At 36.8% G+C, this 18,372-nt stretch overlaps 1 protein-coding gene across 5 annotated transcripts in view; it reads left to right on the forward strand.

Annotated features, from left to right (window-relative positions):
* The window catches only part of LOC137594046 (voltage-dependent calcium channel subunit alpha-2/delta-1), a 74,530-nt gene that overhangs the window by 45,188 nt on the left and 10,970 nt on the right, over positions 1-18,372 (forward strand). For 3 of the 5 annotated variants that reach the window (XM_068313267.1, XM_068313268.1, XM_068313269.1), the window contains exons 11-26: positions 550-708; positions 1,969-2,073; positions 2,511-2,589; positions 3,017-3,066; positions 3,153-3,242; positions 3,373-3,447; positions 3,530-3,610; positions 3,854-3,928; positions 6,027-6,086; positions 9,619-9,675; positions 9,950-10,021; positions 10,229-10,290; positions 11,623-11,699; positions 16,751-16,811; positions 16,905-16,996; positions 17,992-18,073. In XM_068313267.1, the coding sequence (XP_068169368.1) occupies positions 550-708; positions 1,969-2,073; positions 2,511-2,589; positions 3,017-3,066; positions 3,153-3,242; positions 3,373-3,447; positions 3,530-3,610; positions 3,854-3,928; positions 6,027-6,086; positions 9,619-9,675; positions 9,950-10,021; positions 10,229-10,290; positions 11,623-11,699; positions 16,751-16,811; positions 16,905-16,996; positions 17,992-18,073 (1,277 nt within the window). Of the gene's footprint in view, positions 1-549; positions 709-1,968; positions 2,074-2,510; positions 2,590-3,016; positions 3,067-3,152; positions 3,243-3,372; positions 3,448-3,529; positions 3,611-3,853; positions 3,929-6,026; positions 6,087-9,603; positions 9,676-9,949; positions 10,022-10,228; positions 10,291-11,622; positions 11,700-16,750; positions 16,812-16,904; positions 16,997-17,991; positions 18,074-18,372 lie in introns of all 5 variants that reach the window. The other 2 variants (XM_068313270.1, XM_068313271.1) reach the window with 1 other exon arrangement.

Raw genomic sequence — 18,372 nt, forward strand, 5'->3', positions numbered from 1 at the left:
GTGTAGACTGGTGTTTCCAGCTTCCCAATTGACTGTCTCACAGAAACACATTGATTAGTAGGAATCGATTAGATGCTGTGTTGTTTTAGAAGCGTTCTACAACATTGTGGTTTATTAAACACCTGTCTAATATTCCTCTTTTAGCAAAATTATATATTCTATCAGGATACAAATTATTTTATTTGTGCATATTGCCATTAGAATTTTGAATTGGTCCTTGAGCTCAGCCTTGTGTGGAAGAAAATAGGCTTTTTTTTAATTATGTGGAGTATGTATGTATATGTGTGTTGAAGTGTGGAGATGAGGAGGTCTCACCTTTAACAAGGATAGTATTGCTGCCTAATCTTGCTCGTATACAGCAGAACCTTGTTTCCATGGGTACCAAATCATTGAGCTCCAAGGATGTGAAGCAATTAGTGGGACTTGATGAATGTGTCTGTTTGCCACTTCTTGATAACAGCCAAGGCCAGGTGGAAGTGTTTATGTTCGCTTGCTGCATCAGTATAATGTGATTCTACACGTGTGGTTATGGTATCCTCCATTATTCAGTTCAATACCAGGGTGAAGAAGACAGCCTGTTTTGACCATCTGGTTCAAGCCAATGTGAGGAACAAGAAGCTGCTGAAGGATGCTGTGCAGAACATCTCAGCTAAAGGAATCACAAACTACACAAAGGGCTTTGAATTTGCTTTTGAGCAGCTCTCTGCGGTAAGAAGACTTTTCCTATTTTTTGTTGATGAAAGAACATTACTTTGTTTTTCTGAGAGCTTAAGATGCTGTACTCTACCTCCACATTTTCAACAGTACAGTACTAGAGAATATGCTTGCCTTCCACTGCCATCTGCTGGTAAAATGAGTTACTGCCGCCCAGCTGTCAACCCTTTGAAAGAAAAATTGGATGGCTAATAGGGTATGATCATGTATGGAGAGAGAATGAATTGTTCCAGTTTTAACTTGAGATGTTCATGAACCAATCGTTTCTGACAAAAATTTCATGTTGGATGCTCTTTTTTTAAACTATAATTGCAACATCAGTCACTACTGTAGATGCATTTTTGGGGGTGCTGACAGCTGCCAGGTAATTGTGGTAATTTCATGCAAAAATATAAATCTCATGAATGCACATCAAAATGAGAATTTATTTTTCCTTCAGGTTTATGTATGTGGTCTGCAAGCTCCATCTCAGTGGAGATGCAAGTGTTGACGGGTCTGTCCGGTTCTTTTATGCCCTGTTCTTTCACTTTTCCAAACTGCTTCAAATCAATGTATCATTTTAATGTCATTCTGTCAATCTTTACGTCCTTTTCCACCTGACGCACAGACTTCCATCCTGTAATCTCTTCCACACCTCTGTCCAATTCCACAAAACTTGCCCTTCTTCCATTTTTAAAAGCCTGTCATGATACAGTGATACTATGATACAGTGTTCAAAAGTAATCAAGAGTGGGTCAAGTTGAACCAAATGCTCCACCAAATTAGCAAACCTGTAGCATCCACCAGTTTAATGCTAACATCATGATAGCATATCACCAAACAGAAAATTCCCAAAGCATTATGTGTAAGGTGTTTTCTATCTATCCATCCGACCGTCCGTCCATCCATCCATCCATCCATCCATCCATTCAGTCAGTCAGTCAGTCAGTCAGTCAGTCAGTCAGTCAGTCAGTCAGTCAGTCAGTCAGTCAGTCAGTCAGTCATTCATTATCAGACACTCTCCCTCACTCTGATTGGTGGTTTGGATTGATTTTCAGTGGATCCCAATGAATGATGTTAGGGGCACCATATGGGGCTGTAGGAATTTGATTTCTCACAGATTTTCTGTCTCGTCCTAATATGTAAAAAATCTATAACCTTGTGAACTAACCTCATTAACAGGACAAAAATAGGATAGACTGGCATTTAGAACATAAACCGCATCTATATTAAAATAAATTACACGTGAGTATACATGTCTTTTCATTTGACCAGACAAATGTGAGCAGAGCAAACTGCAATAAGATCATCATGCTGTTTACTGATGGTGGAGAGGAACGAGCCCAGGCCATATTGGAGAAGTACAATGCTGATAAAAAGGTTTGCTGATGACACGCATTCACATACAAACACAAAAAAATCACGAGTTAGACTGTATCAACAGCAAACATTTTTCAACACACATGTCAAGAGAACAGACGGTTTAACAGCTTTGTAGACAGAAATTATATCACATATTGTTTTTGTGACAGGAAATTAATCTTGCTTTGTCTGAAATATGAAATACAGTATTCACTTAAAATATGCCAAGATAATTTCCAAGAAGTTTCATTTACCTTAAATTTATATTGATATTAAAATTGTGTTCAAATAAAGTAATTACTTTTTTAGCTAATTACATTACATTCCTGGTCAGTATAATATTGCACTTTAAGAGGATGATGACAGTGATTACTGAAATTACTGTAGAAGAGTATAAAAGAGACAAATGAATAAGTTTTTAAAATATTTACTGACTTTACATGATGTTTCTCCAGGTGAGGATTTTCACCTTCTCAGTAGGACAGCACAACTATGATAAAGGACCGATTCAGTGGATGGCCTGCTCCAACAAAGGTATGACCGACATCATAACATATACCATCACCAAAGTTTTCAATTTTTAACAATTCTTTCAGACTTCACTAGTTTTTGTTATATCAATTACATTTAGACAAGTATTGTTTAATTCTTTTTACGTGGTCTACCGGTGGCATTAATAATACATAAAGCACAATTAGGTTTAATGAACAAGTGGTCAAATGATAAAATCGAATCAGAGCGGCCCTCCAATCTTTTCTCATCTGCTTTGATAAAATGTCCTAAATTGACATTTACTTAAATAAATTATTTCGGTTATTGTATTAACTATTTTATCTGATAATTCACCTGACACTAAAAATAGACTACACTGCAGTATTATGCTGTAGACAGTATCATCGGCTTATTGTTGTTGTCTTACCTTTGTTTTACCGTGGCATAATGCCTTTATATAATTCTCCAGGTTATTTCTATGAGATTCCTTCCATCGGAGCTATCAGAATAAACACACAGGTGAGAAAATAGTTTATTATGATGATTATTTGGAGTCAATATGCTCTTTACATTGGTTAAATAATGGTAATGGTCATCTAACATAGGAGTACCTGGATGTTCTTGGAAGACCAATGGTTCTAGCAGACAAACAAGCCAAACAAGTCCAGTGGACCAACGTTTACCTCGATGCCTTGGTATGATGCTGTTATCATTATTATTTAAAGTTATTATATTTATTTTATGGGTTCAAAGTAGTTCCTGCCATTCAAATTTTAAAGCGATGAGATTCCTGAGTTGAAAAGTGTTTGCCTGACTCTCCACCAGGAACTGGGTCTGGTCATCACCGGAACACTACCTGTCTTCAACAAAACCAGGACAAAAGATGACAGGAATGGCAAGGTAGAGTATGTTTCAACACTTTGGTGGTGGGGTCTGCTTAATACATGTGTGATTTACCTTTTCTCATTTGTTTCTGCTTCAGCATCAGAACCAGTTGATACTAGGTGTGATGGGAATCGACGTGTCACTAGATGACATCAAGAAGCTTACACCTCGCTTCACGGTGAATTGAAAACCCACTGTGATCACATGCACTGACACAGAGACATACATTGTGCTCGCCATTAACTAATTATACTTTGCATTTTTATGATAATGCATTATGTCTGTGTAGGTTCTCATTAATCCAGGTCATGTTTATCCAAAGTTGTTTGGATTGACTTAAACTTTGGTTGATAATGCCGTCATCGTGTTTTCAGCATACAAAAATCTGATATTGCTCTCTTCTTTTCATTCTTTGCCTCAGATTGGACCAAATGGATACTACTTTGCCATTGATCCCAATGGATATGTCCTGCTGCACCCCAACCTCCAGCCAAAAGTATGGCATCTGGCTCTATTAGTCATTTTGTGTGGCTTATGTCTTGAAGAATGACTAGATATCCTGGCTTTTCAAAATGGTTGTGCAATAAGTATCTACTCTCAGTAAATGATTTTCTGACTAGCGGTCTCTCCTTTCAAACTTCCATGTGCCGTCACCTCATGAATCTTCACAGAATGAATCAATTCCCCAGTTAGAATATGACTATCAGCTGGAAGGTCATTCAATATAGGAGATAAAATAGATTTGGCAGCAAACTGTAATATATTTTTTAGAATGAGGGATAAGAAAGGTAATTGGTGCATATAGAAGAGATGAAGTGTTTGAAATTGTTAGTAGCACACCAGAATATAATTTGATTTGTTCCACCATGGGACCTTATTCTTGCGAGTTTCATTTCTTCAGCAGTGCTTTGTAAGATTATATGTATCATTTCATCTAAGTTTTGACTGCACATTTATCTAATTTAATAGAAAGTATTACTCATTAGATAACATTTTGGAGTATTACAACAGTATTGAAATCATCAAGTGGTCGTACTGTATATCACTTTCCACGTTATTTTTACTTTTCCTGTCACCAACACCCCTAAATATCCTTACAAGCTCTTAGATCTAAACAGGGCAGCAGAATGTTTTTGGCACTGGTAGGTAATAAAAATGCAAAACTCAGCCATAATCCTGAAAGTGGTTCCAACTTCAACAGGCTCTGACAGGCAGTTTGAGGTGGTGACATTCTGAGCGGCACCTCCTCTTCATCTGAAAGAGCTGTATTTTTGTGACTTACACTAGAATCCCATTCATCAATCCACAATCTAAAGTAAGCAAACAGACAAATGAAAATAAAATCATTTTGCTTCTAAATTTAATAATTATTATTGTTTTGAGGATTCTTATATCAAAAAATGATAAATTAAAAATGATGTATGTAATGATGCCTCCAGGCTTCTGGAAGTTACATGGATAGCTTTGACATTGTAGTATAGTGGATTGTAGGAAGTAGGCATCTATAATACCGGTAGTCCTCAACATACAAACATTTGATTTACAAACTTTCGGAGACATGAAGACTGCACAACGCTATATCCGACTATTGTCCTGCAGTTCCCCTTTCTGCCACAACCCCAACTGAGCAGCAACGCTGCGTTCACACATGTCCAACACTACATTTTCATTCAAATCAGCCACCCTCTGAACTGAAGAAGTCTTTTGGATGAAACACGAAACATCTTCAAGAACTTTATTAACGTCCTGTGGATTGACTTAAACAGCTCTGGATAACTCCTCCTCTTATTTATTGTTGTCTCTGTGAGCATCTCAGACTGTCAGGCTTCATACCTTGGATACATTACTGTTTATCATGGATGATAAAGCAAAGACTAGTGAAAATGATGGTAGCTGTGACTATTTCTTTAATCTTCTTCTTCTTCTTAAGAATGAAATTATAGATAGCAAAATCTTACCGTAAATTAATATTGATTTAAAACAAACACATAAATTAAAAGTGACTTTTAACAGTAGAAAAATGAACTATACTTACATATTTTAATATGATTATTTGTTTTATTCCCATTATTCCCATAATACGTGCTTTAACAGTTTTCTAGTGATTTTAAAAGTCCAATATTTGTGGCGGACAGAGTGAAGTCAAGTGAAATGATGTAAAGTATAATCCAGAGAGACTTAACTCAAAAAGGCCAGTACTTGTAATTTGTGTTGTTTTTATGTCCTGTAGTTATTTCCGGTAAGTCTTAGGGAATAGTACTTTCGTATTTAGAGTAGTAATGGTATGTAATTGACCTCAAATAGAGATTAAAGATTGAAATTGAATAAATAACGACTTACAAACAACCTTCTTGGAACCAATTGTTTTGTATGTTGAGAACTACCTGTACTTGTATATGTTTTTATATGTGTCTGGTTTAACAGATACATGCAATGGTGATTGTAATAATGCATTTCTCTTTGGAATGAAGGGATTTTCCCACTTGTCTTTTATCCCAGACCGATTTTCAGACAGATTGGAACACTTAACTCCTGTCAAACATTCTCTCTCCCTCTCATCTGTATCACTGTGCATCTTTTCATAACTTTCTTAGACAAGGATTCGTAACAGGAAGCTCAGACTCAGAAATAAGTATGCTGTCACTTTTCATGAGGTGAGACTAAGTGCTAGTACTGCAGAGAGCAGAGATAGTTCCTGAAAGTAGTGACAGTTTTCTGTATCGTAGCCCCTTAGATATATAGTTGCAGTCTCTGTAGGCATGATGCATTATCTATAAAGCTGTCTGAATTTCCTTAAACCTAATGCTACAGCCTTCTGTTTCTTGTTAAATATGCTGCTGTGATCATGCAAGAACATTGCAAACATATGATTTGCATGTTTTGTAAGTGTACACATTTTTGGTAGCATGTTTCGTGACAGAATGTTGCCTAAAAAAAAAAAGATGATTAGTCAGTCACCCACAATTTGCCCCATCATACATCAAAAAGGTGTTACTGGTTATGAGTCACCATTAACTACTTAAAGTCCAAATATGGGTATGCTTAAGGTTATAAAATGATTTGACAAACTATAAAAAGGTTTTCTTTTTTTTCTTGTTTCCCTTATTTTTATTTGTTTGAGGTACTTTTTTAAGTAGTTTTGATCAAATGAAGATCCGTAGCATTGATGTTATTTTGCTTCCTATGAACCATCTGTGTGTGTGTGTGTGTGTGTGTGTGTGTGTGTGTGTGTGTGTGTGTGTGTGTGTGTGTGTGTGTGTGTGTGTGTGTGTGTGTGTGTGTGTGTGTGTGTGTGTGTGTGTGTGTGTGTGTGTGTGTACAGTATTTTTGTAAGGCTCCTGTCGAACATTCACTGAATCAGTCAAACCAGATTGTGTGAATGCTGATGGTGACATTTGGCCTTGAGAATATTTACTGAGTCTCATCTCTTTCTATCTCAGCTGTAGGTCTTCATGTAATTTCATCATATTTCCATATATTTAACATTCAACGCAAAAACCTCCCCTGTTGCAAATTCATTTTTATTTTGATCTCACACTCCAGCTTTCTCTAACAAATCGAACAAAATGACAAATAATTTTTACTCCCTCTTTCACTGGTCCTTTTAATCCTGTTGCTCCACAGTCACTTCTCCCTTGATTGTCATTTGATCTTTTTTTAATTTTATGTGCTCCATCCTGTACTCCCATGCCTGTTGTTTTCATACCCAGTCTTTTTTGTGCATGTTTGATAATTCATTCTGTATCACTTAGTGCTCTGCCTCTTCATCTTTTTCTTCTTTCTTAATTGATTTTCACATTGAGATGCTTCGACTTAACCATCATCCCCTATTGGTTCATGTTGGTTCACTCACCATTAAATGTAAGGAACTCAACACAACAAGATATATAACTGTTTGAAGACTTCATGTCTATTTCATCAAGTTTCTGTTATTGATTAGTTGATTTTAATACCTCACATGAACGGTGGAGGGGGCACATGGGATTCCATTTGTCTGTCCAACAAGTTTAATTTCCATGACTAAAAAATGTTTAATATTTTGCCACTGAACTTTATGCATATGATAAATCTATTATGAAATGACGCTTTTGCTCTTTATAGATTTTTTATTTGCAATATCATTATTACCAATGGTTCTTGAGAGGTATTTTTTTCAACTAAAATATATGTTTACATTGCCATATTGCCATGTAGCATAGTCACTGTTTTTTAACCTTTTTGACTAAATTGCATGCTCACGCAACTTTAAACACCACATACTAGCTTAGTTTTGTTTGTTTTTTAATTTGAAATTTCTTGCAACAGATAAAGTTAACGTCCAGACACACTGAATGCTAAATATTACCATTGTGACCCAGTTTGCTTTCTTCTAGAGGGTCGAGGAACAAGTGATCGTATTCTGGTCCCTGAATCAATAATTCAGTAACAAGCTTTTTCATTTCTCTCTGAAATGTACATGTTTGTATTTAGCCACTATTAACTTCTCATTCTGTTGATTATTATCATGTTCAAATTCTGAAATGTGACCTTTTGCATGTGTCAATGTAAACACTATACACTATGTAGAAAACACTGAATCAACATTGATATGCTCTCACCCCATTGCCCCGCAGTGTGATTCACAGAGTGAACAAACGTTGTGGGGGACCGTCTGGTGTCAGATTCCATGTACTGCTGGTTTATAGAGAATCGCTAGATTACTGCTAGTATTTTATCCCACAATAAAGCAAAGCAGACATATATAATTTTTAAGAGAGGATATTAATAGGGTCCAATGTCACTTTGTATCAAATCTGATTTCTGCTGCATCTAGTGTCATGGATATAGTGTTAGAACACTGCCATATGTTTTTCCAAATTTTTACATCCCGCTTCAAAGCGGTGATGTACGTATTGTAATTGTTTGTGTTCGTGTGTTCGTCCGTTCGTTCATTCCTTCGTCCCTTCATTCGTTAGACCACCAAATATCTTCGCAACCATTGCAGATAGAACGATTAAACAAAAAGCAGATTACTCGGCTTGAAAGGGGATGAAAATGAGGTGATGACCTTGACCTTGAGAAAACTAAGTCAAGGTCAAATTTCAACTTTTGTACACTCAGGAACTGGATAAGAGAGAAAGACTAGGAAGAAGGCCAGTGTAAGCCATAGATCAAAGCTAGTGCTTTGATTTACTTATGCACTTGATTTGATCTATGGTCGAAGCTAGTGCATAGCTAGAGTGTGCTAGCTTAATTTTCCTTCAGGGATCAAACCAGTATATAAAATGTAAAAAAAAAAAAAAAAGCTTTGACATACCCTGAAAGGTCAAACCTATGCATTTGTCAGGTAGTACTTTCAGGGTACCCTGACCTACCCTTTGCAGGATGTTGCAGTCTGTTACTACCTTGGTGCATTACAACTTGATCTAAAATTAGGTAACTTTATTTGAAAATAATTGATTGGACAGGGGGAAGTTTTTCTTAGGTCCTTTTTGGCCTGCAAAACTACAAAGGGTCTTCAGAATTGGAGCTATAACATTTTCACAGTTGAATAAATCGCTAGATTACTGCCAGTATTTTATCTCACAATAAAGCAAAGCAAATGTATAGAATTTTTAAGAGAGGACATTAACAGGGTCCAATTTCACTTTGTATCAAATCCGATTTCGGCTGCATCTAGTGTCATGGATATGGTGTTAGAACACTGCCGTATGTTTTTCCCTATTATTACATACCTTGGATTTGAAAAATGATCAGTTATTTACTGAATATAAAATAAACTGCTACTCAAATAGGTAATGTTCAATGTATTGTCTTTTATATCATGGCAGTGAAATGCAGGGGATGACTGTTTATCTCTGAGTAATCGCCATAGTAAGAGTAATGTAAAATGGTCCATTGCACATTATTTACTTCTACTTCAGCAGTTCAGACTTTAGACAGAGTTACTGTATATGAAAGACAGTAATTCTAACCTAAGCCAGAAGTAGAGGCTTCTTGGTTTATGATTGTCTAGCTTTCAGTTTGGCATCCAACTGTTGTTCGTATTTTTTTCCACAATGACAATAATATAAATTCAACATAATGGGGGAAATCAAACCAAATGACTCCTTGTCATTTGGTTTGGTATCTGGTGTCTGGTTATGCTTTAAAATTGTCAGATCTCAGAGTGAAATATTATCTCTTCCACAGAATCCTAAATTCCAGGAGCCCGTTACCTTAGACTTTCTAGATGCTGAGTTGGAGAACGACATCAAAGTGGAGGTGGAGTGTACAGACACACAGAAATCACACACACACACACACACACACACACACACACACACACACACACACACACACACACACACACACACACACACACACACACACACACTGAGGTGACAGATGTCTTATGCCTCCACATATTGCTATGATGATAACTGTGACATTTTTGTTCCTAACTTATTAGTTTTAGTTTATTAGACTTAATATACAAACTGAATCAGATCTATTGACTCCTGAAATGACCTGTCTTTAATGTGTTTCATCCTTTTAGATCAGGAAAATGATGATTGATGGAGAGACGGGTGAACTTACAATTCACACTCTGGTGAAAAGTCAGGATGAGGTAAGAGAATATTTGAAAAGTATTGAAAAGTGAAGAATTACACAAAAACAATAATAAACTTTATACAGATGATTTTAAGCACTTCTGAAATATTTTAACTATTGAAGTTAAATTAACAAATACCGATAATGTTCTTTAGTGTTTTTATCCACAAAAAAATCCAATATTGAAAATGAATTTTCATTTCATTTGTTTCATCTTTGACAGAGGTACATAGATAGAGGAATCAGGACCTACACATGGGCACCAGTCAATGGAACAGATTACAGGTGATTTAACTCCTCTTCATGAAGGTGCCTCTATGTCACTAAAGATAATTCAAAATAAAGTACAGTGATGCAGCTGATGGAGGACACTATTCAAGCCAATAGGGGTCAGTCTTTTGTTTTTATAGTGAACCCCTGCTACATGTATATGCAGCATATTTCAGATAGGTTTTTTTTCTTCTTTTTTTGCATTTCATTGAATATACAGGGAGATAGATAGATAGATAGATAGATAGATAGATAGATAGATAGATAGATAGATAGATAGATAGATAGATAGATAGATAGATAGATAGATAGATAGATAGATAGATAGATAGATAGATAGATAGATAGATAGATAGATAGATAGATAGATAGATAGATAAACAAACAAACAAACAAACACCAGGAGAAAAAGAAACACTGACATCACAGGACATGCCACAAGACATACATTACACTAACAGACAGACACATGCAGCACTAACAGGACTTATATACTAAACTATAAATAAAATATAAACAGTATAAAATTTAAAAATATTACAGTATTAAAATATAAACAGTATAAAATAAAATGTAAACAGTATAAAATTGAATTAAAATATAAAACAGTATAAAAAATAAATAAATAAATAATATATATAACAGTATAAAATTAAATTAAAATTAAATTAAATTAAATCCATTTTCAACCCCGTGCTGACCTCGCCACCTCCCCCCCGCTCCTCCTGAGAGAGTCATTGTACCCCCTGATGGCACGGGGCACGAAGGAGGACCTCAGCCTCTCTGTGGAGGCGCTGTGTGACAGCAGTCTGCCGCTGAAGGTGCTTCTCTGCTGGGAGAAGGTGGTGTGTAGGGGGTGCCTGGTGTTGTTCATGATAGCCTTAATTTTAGACATGGTCCTGCTCCCCAGAACTGTCTCCACAGAGTCCAGGCTCAGCCCGACCACTGAGCCCGCTCTGCGGATGAGTCTGTTCAGACGGTCCATATCTCTTTTCCTGGCCCCCCCACCCCATCACACAATGGCGTATGACAGCACACTGGAGACTACGGACTGATAGAACATGAGAAGGAGCTTAGGACAGAGGAGACTACGGACTGATAGAACATGGAGACTACGGACTGATAGAACATTACATTATATCAAATACATTATATTCGAGAAAAAAATTGAAGCTTGAATTAGTCATGTATTTTCTTATGTTTATTCATAGAAATGCTCGATTATCACATTCAACTAAAAATGCTCAAAGACACAGCAGATCATTTTGAAGTGTTGAAAAATGATTTGCCACAATGACCCACAATGGTAAACATCTCATTAGTATTATGATTATATCTTTTTTGCAGCCTGGCTCTTGTTCTCCCTAAATACAGTGAACACTTCATTCAAGCTAAACTTGGGAATGATATGAAGCAAGCTATGTGTAAGTATAGCATAATTTCCATAATGGACAGTGTCAAAATTCATAAATCAGATTTTGCCAGTGCCTCATGTTCAGGTCCCATGTATACTTGTTTTGGATCATCCTCTAGGTATGTCCACTTGCTTTATATCACTTATTTAACATTCAATTACTTATGACATATGCTTTGCTGGAACCACAACCACTCCTTTTTTATTTGCTTCTGAGATCAGAAGATCCACACAGAGCTTTTCGTTTGTAGGGTAACCCTCTGGTCAGCCACCCTTTACTCCCACAGACACTGATGTGCATGCTTCCCTTCTCAAGCACTAGCTCTTTTGATCTTGTGTATGTTTGCTCTTCTCTTCGTCTTTACTCCCTCCTTCTGGTCCTCCTTCTGGCTCGGAGGAAGACGAAACCTCCCACACCTCTTCTCCCTGCTCATTATCGCCTCTTCTAACATTTTTTTTCCTCTGGCAATGAAACATTTTCAATGTCTTTGGTGGCCAGTTCCATCTCTCTAGTCCTCTGCCTTTTCAGAGGAGTAAAAGGCGGCCCATAGTTGACAGACTTTATTGGGAATGGTCTGCCTCTCTGATTTTCTCTGTCTCTCCATCTGATCTGTAAACCTGTCCACACCTAATATTCTTTATTCCTCCCATATTTCTTATGCTTTGTATCCCTTTTGCCTCTTTTTCAGTTTGTATTTTTTTCTTTTTTCTTTCCCTTTTTTTATTTGTTTGAGATGTACTTTTGTACTCTGGATTCTGTCTGTTTGTCACGAGTCGCTTAAGTCATAAACTCAAGGAGAAAATATTTATATCTCCATATATTTGCCATATAAGTGTTTCTTGCAGTTCTCTGTTTTTTGATTCAGATTTTTGTTACTCTCTTTTGTCGTGTCTCTACACTGGACTTTCATAGCTTCAACTTGGGGCAAGTACTTCTATTCCTTTCTCTTTCCATTTGGTGCATTGTGTAAGCATGTTTGTCCTCTGTGTTTGCGCAATTATACATAGATGGATAGATGGGCAGATGCACGGGTAGATAAGAGCTTTGACCAGTGGATATTACTAGCAGGACAAAACACTAGATTTTGCACATTAGCGTCTGGCTTTAGTGGATTTTTCATAAATTTAATGTGACAAAGAAAACACAAATGGCAATTTGTGATTTTTTTCAACATTTGATATGCTAATTGAGTGTTTGAGCCTCTGTGTCATGCCCTGTCTGCATAACAAGTCTGTCACTTTCTCATAAAGAATGTTTAGAGGTCTGTTAAGGAAAAAAACAAGTCCTCCATTGCTGTCAAAGACTACTTTAATAGGGAGAATGGGACTTGTTGGGACTCTCTGTAGAGCCATCTAAAGTTTAACAATGGAGTCAGACCACCAATGACTTCACTCTATTTTGCCACTTTCTGCTGTTGGGTGTACTTGCTCCTCAAACACCTAAAAGGAGGGTCCCTGGTCAAAGGTTGAAAGGATGAGAATTGTTTGTCATAGCAGGAATGCTGCGTGCATAAATGGCATAAAGTTCAGTTTGAAGAGATGATGACAGAAGTACAGAGCAAGAAAGAAGTTGAAAGAAAGTAGTATGGAAAACAATTGGACATGCAATAAGAGACACCCGTTCCAGAGTACAGACCAGGGCTTTGAAACAGAATTTTCTGCCAATCAGTTCGTTCCGAACAGAAACGGAACGTTTTGGGTTTTACATTCCACTCATAAACTGATGTTCCTGAACCAGTTAGAACAAAAAAATAAAATTCCCGAACTGGTTAATAATGTTCCTTGTAAATATAAATAAGTAGGTAGCTTTAGGACTTTTAAATCTAAAATTAGGGCAATTAGTTGACATACTGTAAACAGAACAACAGCACTGATCCAGTTACATAACAGAAGATGGAGAATCAGAGTGAGACGGAGAAGTTGCAGCAGTTTATGATGCAACAAAGTTTGTGTATGTCAGAGTGTCAGAGCTCCATGGAGAGCGAACATGTTAAGCTCTGAACAAAGCATGTTGTGATCGGTCAAGAACGGAAAGAAAAGACTGATAAATATCAAGAGCGTCGGAGGAAGTCCACCGAAGGAGATTAATTGCTGCAAAGCGCTGGCAGTACTGGAACACACTGCACTGAAAATGACTGGCAGCCAATGAGTTAATGTCTAAATCAAACATTTTTTAGAATTGACAGACTGTAGTGTTTACCTGTTTACCTGAATATAATCGAGGTTGTGAGTCTGCCTTTTCCTTGACTGCTGGTGATATACCTCAACTTCTCTCTGCTCTCAACATGCACTGAGTGAATGACAGGAAGGGAAACATGAGGTTAAACATTTTCAAGAATGAAAAAAAAACAAAACGGTATTAACCGGTATACAATTATTTTCTGTTCCGATTCTGTTCCGTAACATTAAAAAATATAAAGTTTTCAGTTTGGTTTTTGTTCCTCGCAAAATACCGAAAGTTTCTAGTTTTCGCTTTCGTTCCATAAATCATTTCAAAACCCTGGTACAGAGACAAGACAATGAATCTGCTAATTACGTGTGAGGTGATCAATGTTGTTTTGTCATGCACTTGATTCCCATCATCCCAAGGAAAGACAATGTCCATTTGCATTGGACACTGCACTGAAGAACTCAATATATTTTAAATGAACTGTTCAAAATTTCTTTGGTTTCAGGGACCAGTGAGTGATGGCCATCAATGCCTGTCATGGCATTTATGAGATATGAATTACCAAAGAGGATTTGAAATGAAAGAAGAAAGGGTAGACAGAGAGAAAGGGTAGACAAAGCATAGAATAGGAGGATTTCTTATTTCTTATCACCACTGTGTGTTTACATGTTTTTTCTTTTGTTCATTCAACTCTAGTTCTCTGATCTTTTTCTGTCCTGTATTTCCAAAAGTCTACTATGTCTTCTGAGAATTTCATTCTTTTTTAAGTATGTCTATGAAATTTAATATCCTCCCCCTGCAGTTGCTCTGTGATATTTTATTATCTACTGCGGAAAATATTTATAATTTTCACCATGGAATGACATCATCTGTCAGATGATGAATGCTTTTTTGTCACTCTTTGTCTTTGCTATTTTCTCTTCTCCTCATCTGGTTTTGGGGTCACTACAGGGCAACAAGGCAAGTATTACTCAGTGTATCATGCCTCCTCCACTCCTTTCACTCTCTACTGTACCTTAATCCATCACCTCACATCTGTCCATTGTTTTATAAGTCTGCAAAGTTCACTTCCATGTCTATGTGTTGTTCACTAATATTACGAACAATGTAATATTGTCATCCTGCTCTCATGCATGCCTGAACTCATGCAGTCATCTTGCAGAGCAAAATACCATCGAATCAAATAGTGACATTTAACCTCAGGCTCAACCACAGACAAGTGAGCATCACAGACCAGTAGCGTATTTTCAGTTTTAAATTCAGTTAAAGACACAATGTCTCTTAGAAGGAAGTATTGTTTTGTCCATATATTAATTTTATTTTATTTATCTATATTTATTTCAGTTGAATGGACTCAGAGAAAATTACAGATAAAAGCCATGAGAAAGGATACAACTGATTTGATTTTTTTTTTTTTAAATATTTGAAAGCAGTGATTGTTAGGATCATAGAGCAGCACAATAATGTTTTAAACTTTTTAATTTTTTTTCACAATAATGCATTATTATTGTGCATGCACAATATTATCACTGTTCATGCAATAATCCACGCACAATAATGTTTTTTCAGTTTATAATGCATACCATTTTATTTATGTATTTATCTTGATATTAAGGAACATAATTTGTTTTTAAAGGACATTTACTTTTTTTGCTGTTTGCCTGTTGAAAAGGTTTCCCCTTGAAGTTACTGACAGAGCCATAAGAAATTACAATATTGCTTTATTTATTTAATTAATCATTAAATAATATACACTGTGTTAGCTCTTGGTTTAATAGGCTATGTTCATTTCAATATGTTTAAATGAACATTGAACCAGTCCGGCCCTCGGCTTGTAGCAAATTTGTTTTTTTGGCCCTCTGTGTATTTGACTTTGACACCCCTGCCTCAGAGGAAGCTGATTGAGTGATTGAGAGTCGCCACCCTCTTCACATAGAACAGTGTGGTGACACCTCATCATCTGTGATTTACAATACCTTAAACACTCCTCCCGGCTCTGATTGGTTGTTTAGATTCAGCTGCATTATGTTCTTGCACATTTGAGATATTAGATGCACCTACAAGAGACAGATTTTTCTCACAGAATATTAATACCTTGAAATTGTTTTTGGTTTCCTTAAAACATTCCTAAGTCAGAGTCCTAAATCAACAAAAAAAATTGCACTGCTTGCACTGGCTTGTATTGTTCCTATAGAAAATCAACTGTCGCTTCGTCCCCCGGTTAGCTACACAGCACTACACATGATAAAGTAGAAAAAGTGAGTTATCAGACCGGGCCACAGTCTTCTGTAGCTGTATGGTCCAGGTTTAATGCTCCAGATTTAATTCTCACATACCAATTGTAGGTGCTTCCAGAGGTAGAGGGGGGTCAGCATATACACTCTACATAGCCCCATAGTGTGTTGTAATGTACTATGTGTTTCTGCTTCATGTGTCCGTCATTCTTAAATTCAGCAATTTGTGCTACAGTAGCTCCTCCATGAGGTCAGACATGAGGCTGGCCTTAGCTCCACACCTTAGCTCCACAAGCTTTGATGTAGCTCTTTCACTGTGCCTCCTCTGACCACGTTTGTTTTATGTACACACTGTAGATACACACAAGAAGACCTGTAGTTTTGGAGACACTCCAATATATGTTCTTTGTCATTATATCTTATTAATGACTGTGTTAATATCAAATAATCAATGCTGTTGTCTTCACATGTCAGCGCTGATAATGTTCTAACTGAATGGTGTATATCCAAAACAATAATCACAAGGAATATAATAAATAACTGGCAGATACATACAACTAATACAATTAGCATTTTTTCAGGAGATCTCAGGGGATATAAGATGCCTTTTTAGACAGTATGAGACTGTGAAACCAGGTGTCTTTGTGTTTTCAAAAGCCATGGAAACCTTACAGCTGGAGAGATTTGATGAGTATGGTTACACCTACATAGCTCCAAGGTAAGTGATCTCAATAGTGCTGTACAACAAGTTTTCACTGTACGGGAAGAAACGTGTGGCTGACATTGAAACTGATCAATACCGTTTCTTCAGGGAGTACTGCAAAGAGCTGAAGTTGTCACTCAACAACACCCAGTTTCTCCTCGACTTCAGCCAATACATTGATAGAAACACTCCAGATGCATGTGAGTCATGCATCTTTCTCACTGTTATTCCACTAGACCCATTTGCACTGTGATGTCAGTCTGTTGCACTCATACGATAGTATTCCACTGACCCTCACAATGTTGCTTAAATCAATACAGCGTTTTGCATTACTGTAGTGTATGCGTGAAGTAATGTGAGTGGTACTACACACACACACACATTGACTGTTTCACTGTTAGGAATGGTGGAAGTTTCCATTCTGATGTCATGATGATTATAATCTGAAGGTCAGAGCATGACTTCATTCAATAGATTAGTGCCGTATAAGCAGAGTGACATCAGCTTGATCCACTAAGTTTCCTAGAAGCCCAATGTTGTCATGCTACACAGTGATTCATGATGCTGGATTTGTCATCATTCAATGGATCATTTATCCTGATATGGCTTACCACCATCATCCAGCTAATGGATCTCAGTATCCTTAATCCATTTTAACTGGAGGTCAAGCCATAGTCTTAGGTATTGATGGTTTTGTGAAGCACGTTATCACAAGCCATTTGATCAGAGTGTTTACAAAAACTTTTGGGAACATATACATTTTATTTGAAAAGAATTCAGTAACTTGCTGTCACCACTATCCTCAAGTTGAAAAATATTCCCTCTTATCTGCGAGGCACTCAGGAAAGACTTCCAAATATATGTGCCTGCTGGATGAGTTGAAAGTGCAATGAGATCATTCCCCTCTCATTTATCCAGGAAAAAGATTTTGCTGAAGACAAACATGTGTTTTTACCTTTGTACTCTCAATCAGCTGTCCTTTTAGTAATCTCACTGTCAGCCAAAGAACAGATCTACTTAAAGATGCTTGGTTTAGCAAATTGCTCAGTGACCCAACAGTAGTATTACTTGTTCAAGTCAAAATATTCAGTGAATATTCATTTTGCTTGCCAACATTTTTTGAGGCTCTTGTTGCTTCCATTACCACATTTCTAAGATGTGATGATGTTAAATGTATTTTCCCTGTAATCCACAGGTAATGTGTCCCTTGTAAATCGGCTAATCTTGGATGCAGGACTGACAGCCGAGCTGGTTAAACTGTGGAATGAGCAGGCAGTGTGAGTGATGTGAATATATATCTATTATAACATAGAAATCTGTGTTGCATGTGTCCATTATTGCTTAGTCCTACCATCGTTGATGCACATTTCATAGAGAATTTCTTTTCTACTCTGGGTAATTTGATGGTTTCTAAATGGTGAAACCCGATGAAAGCAAATTTCAAAAATACAGTATATATCACACCCAGCCGTACCGCACTCGACTAAGACATGCTCAACATTAATTTTACTCTCGGGTTTGAAAAAGCAAAAGGTCATTTCAGAAAGCTGGCACAGAAACTGTTATACTATACGTT

The sequence above is a fragment of the Antennarius striatus genome, chromosome 4 (genome assembly GCF_040054535.1).
Source record: "Antennarius striatus isolate MH-2024 chromosome 4, ASM4005453v1, whole genome shotgun sequence".
Classification (NCBI taxonomy): Eukaryota; Metazoa; Chordata; class Actinopteri; order Lophiiformes; family Antennariidae; genus Antennarius; species Antennarius striatus.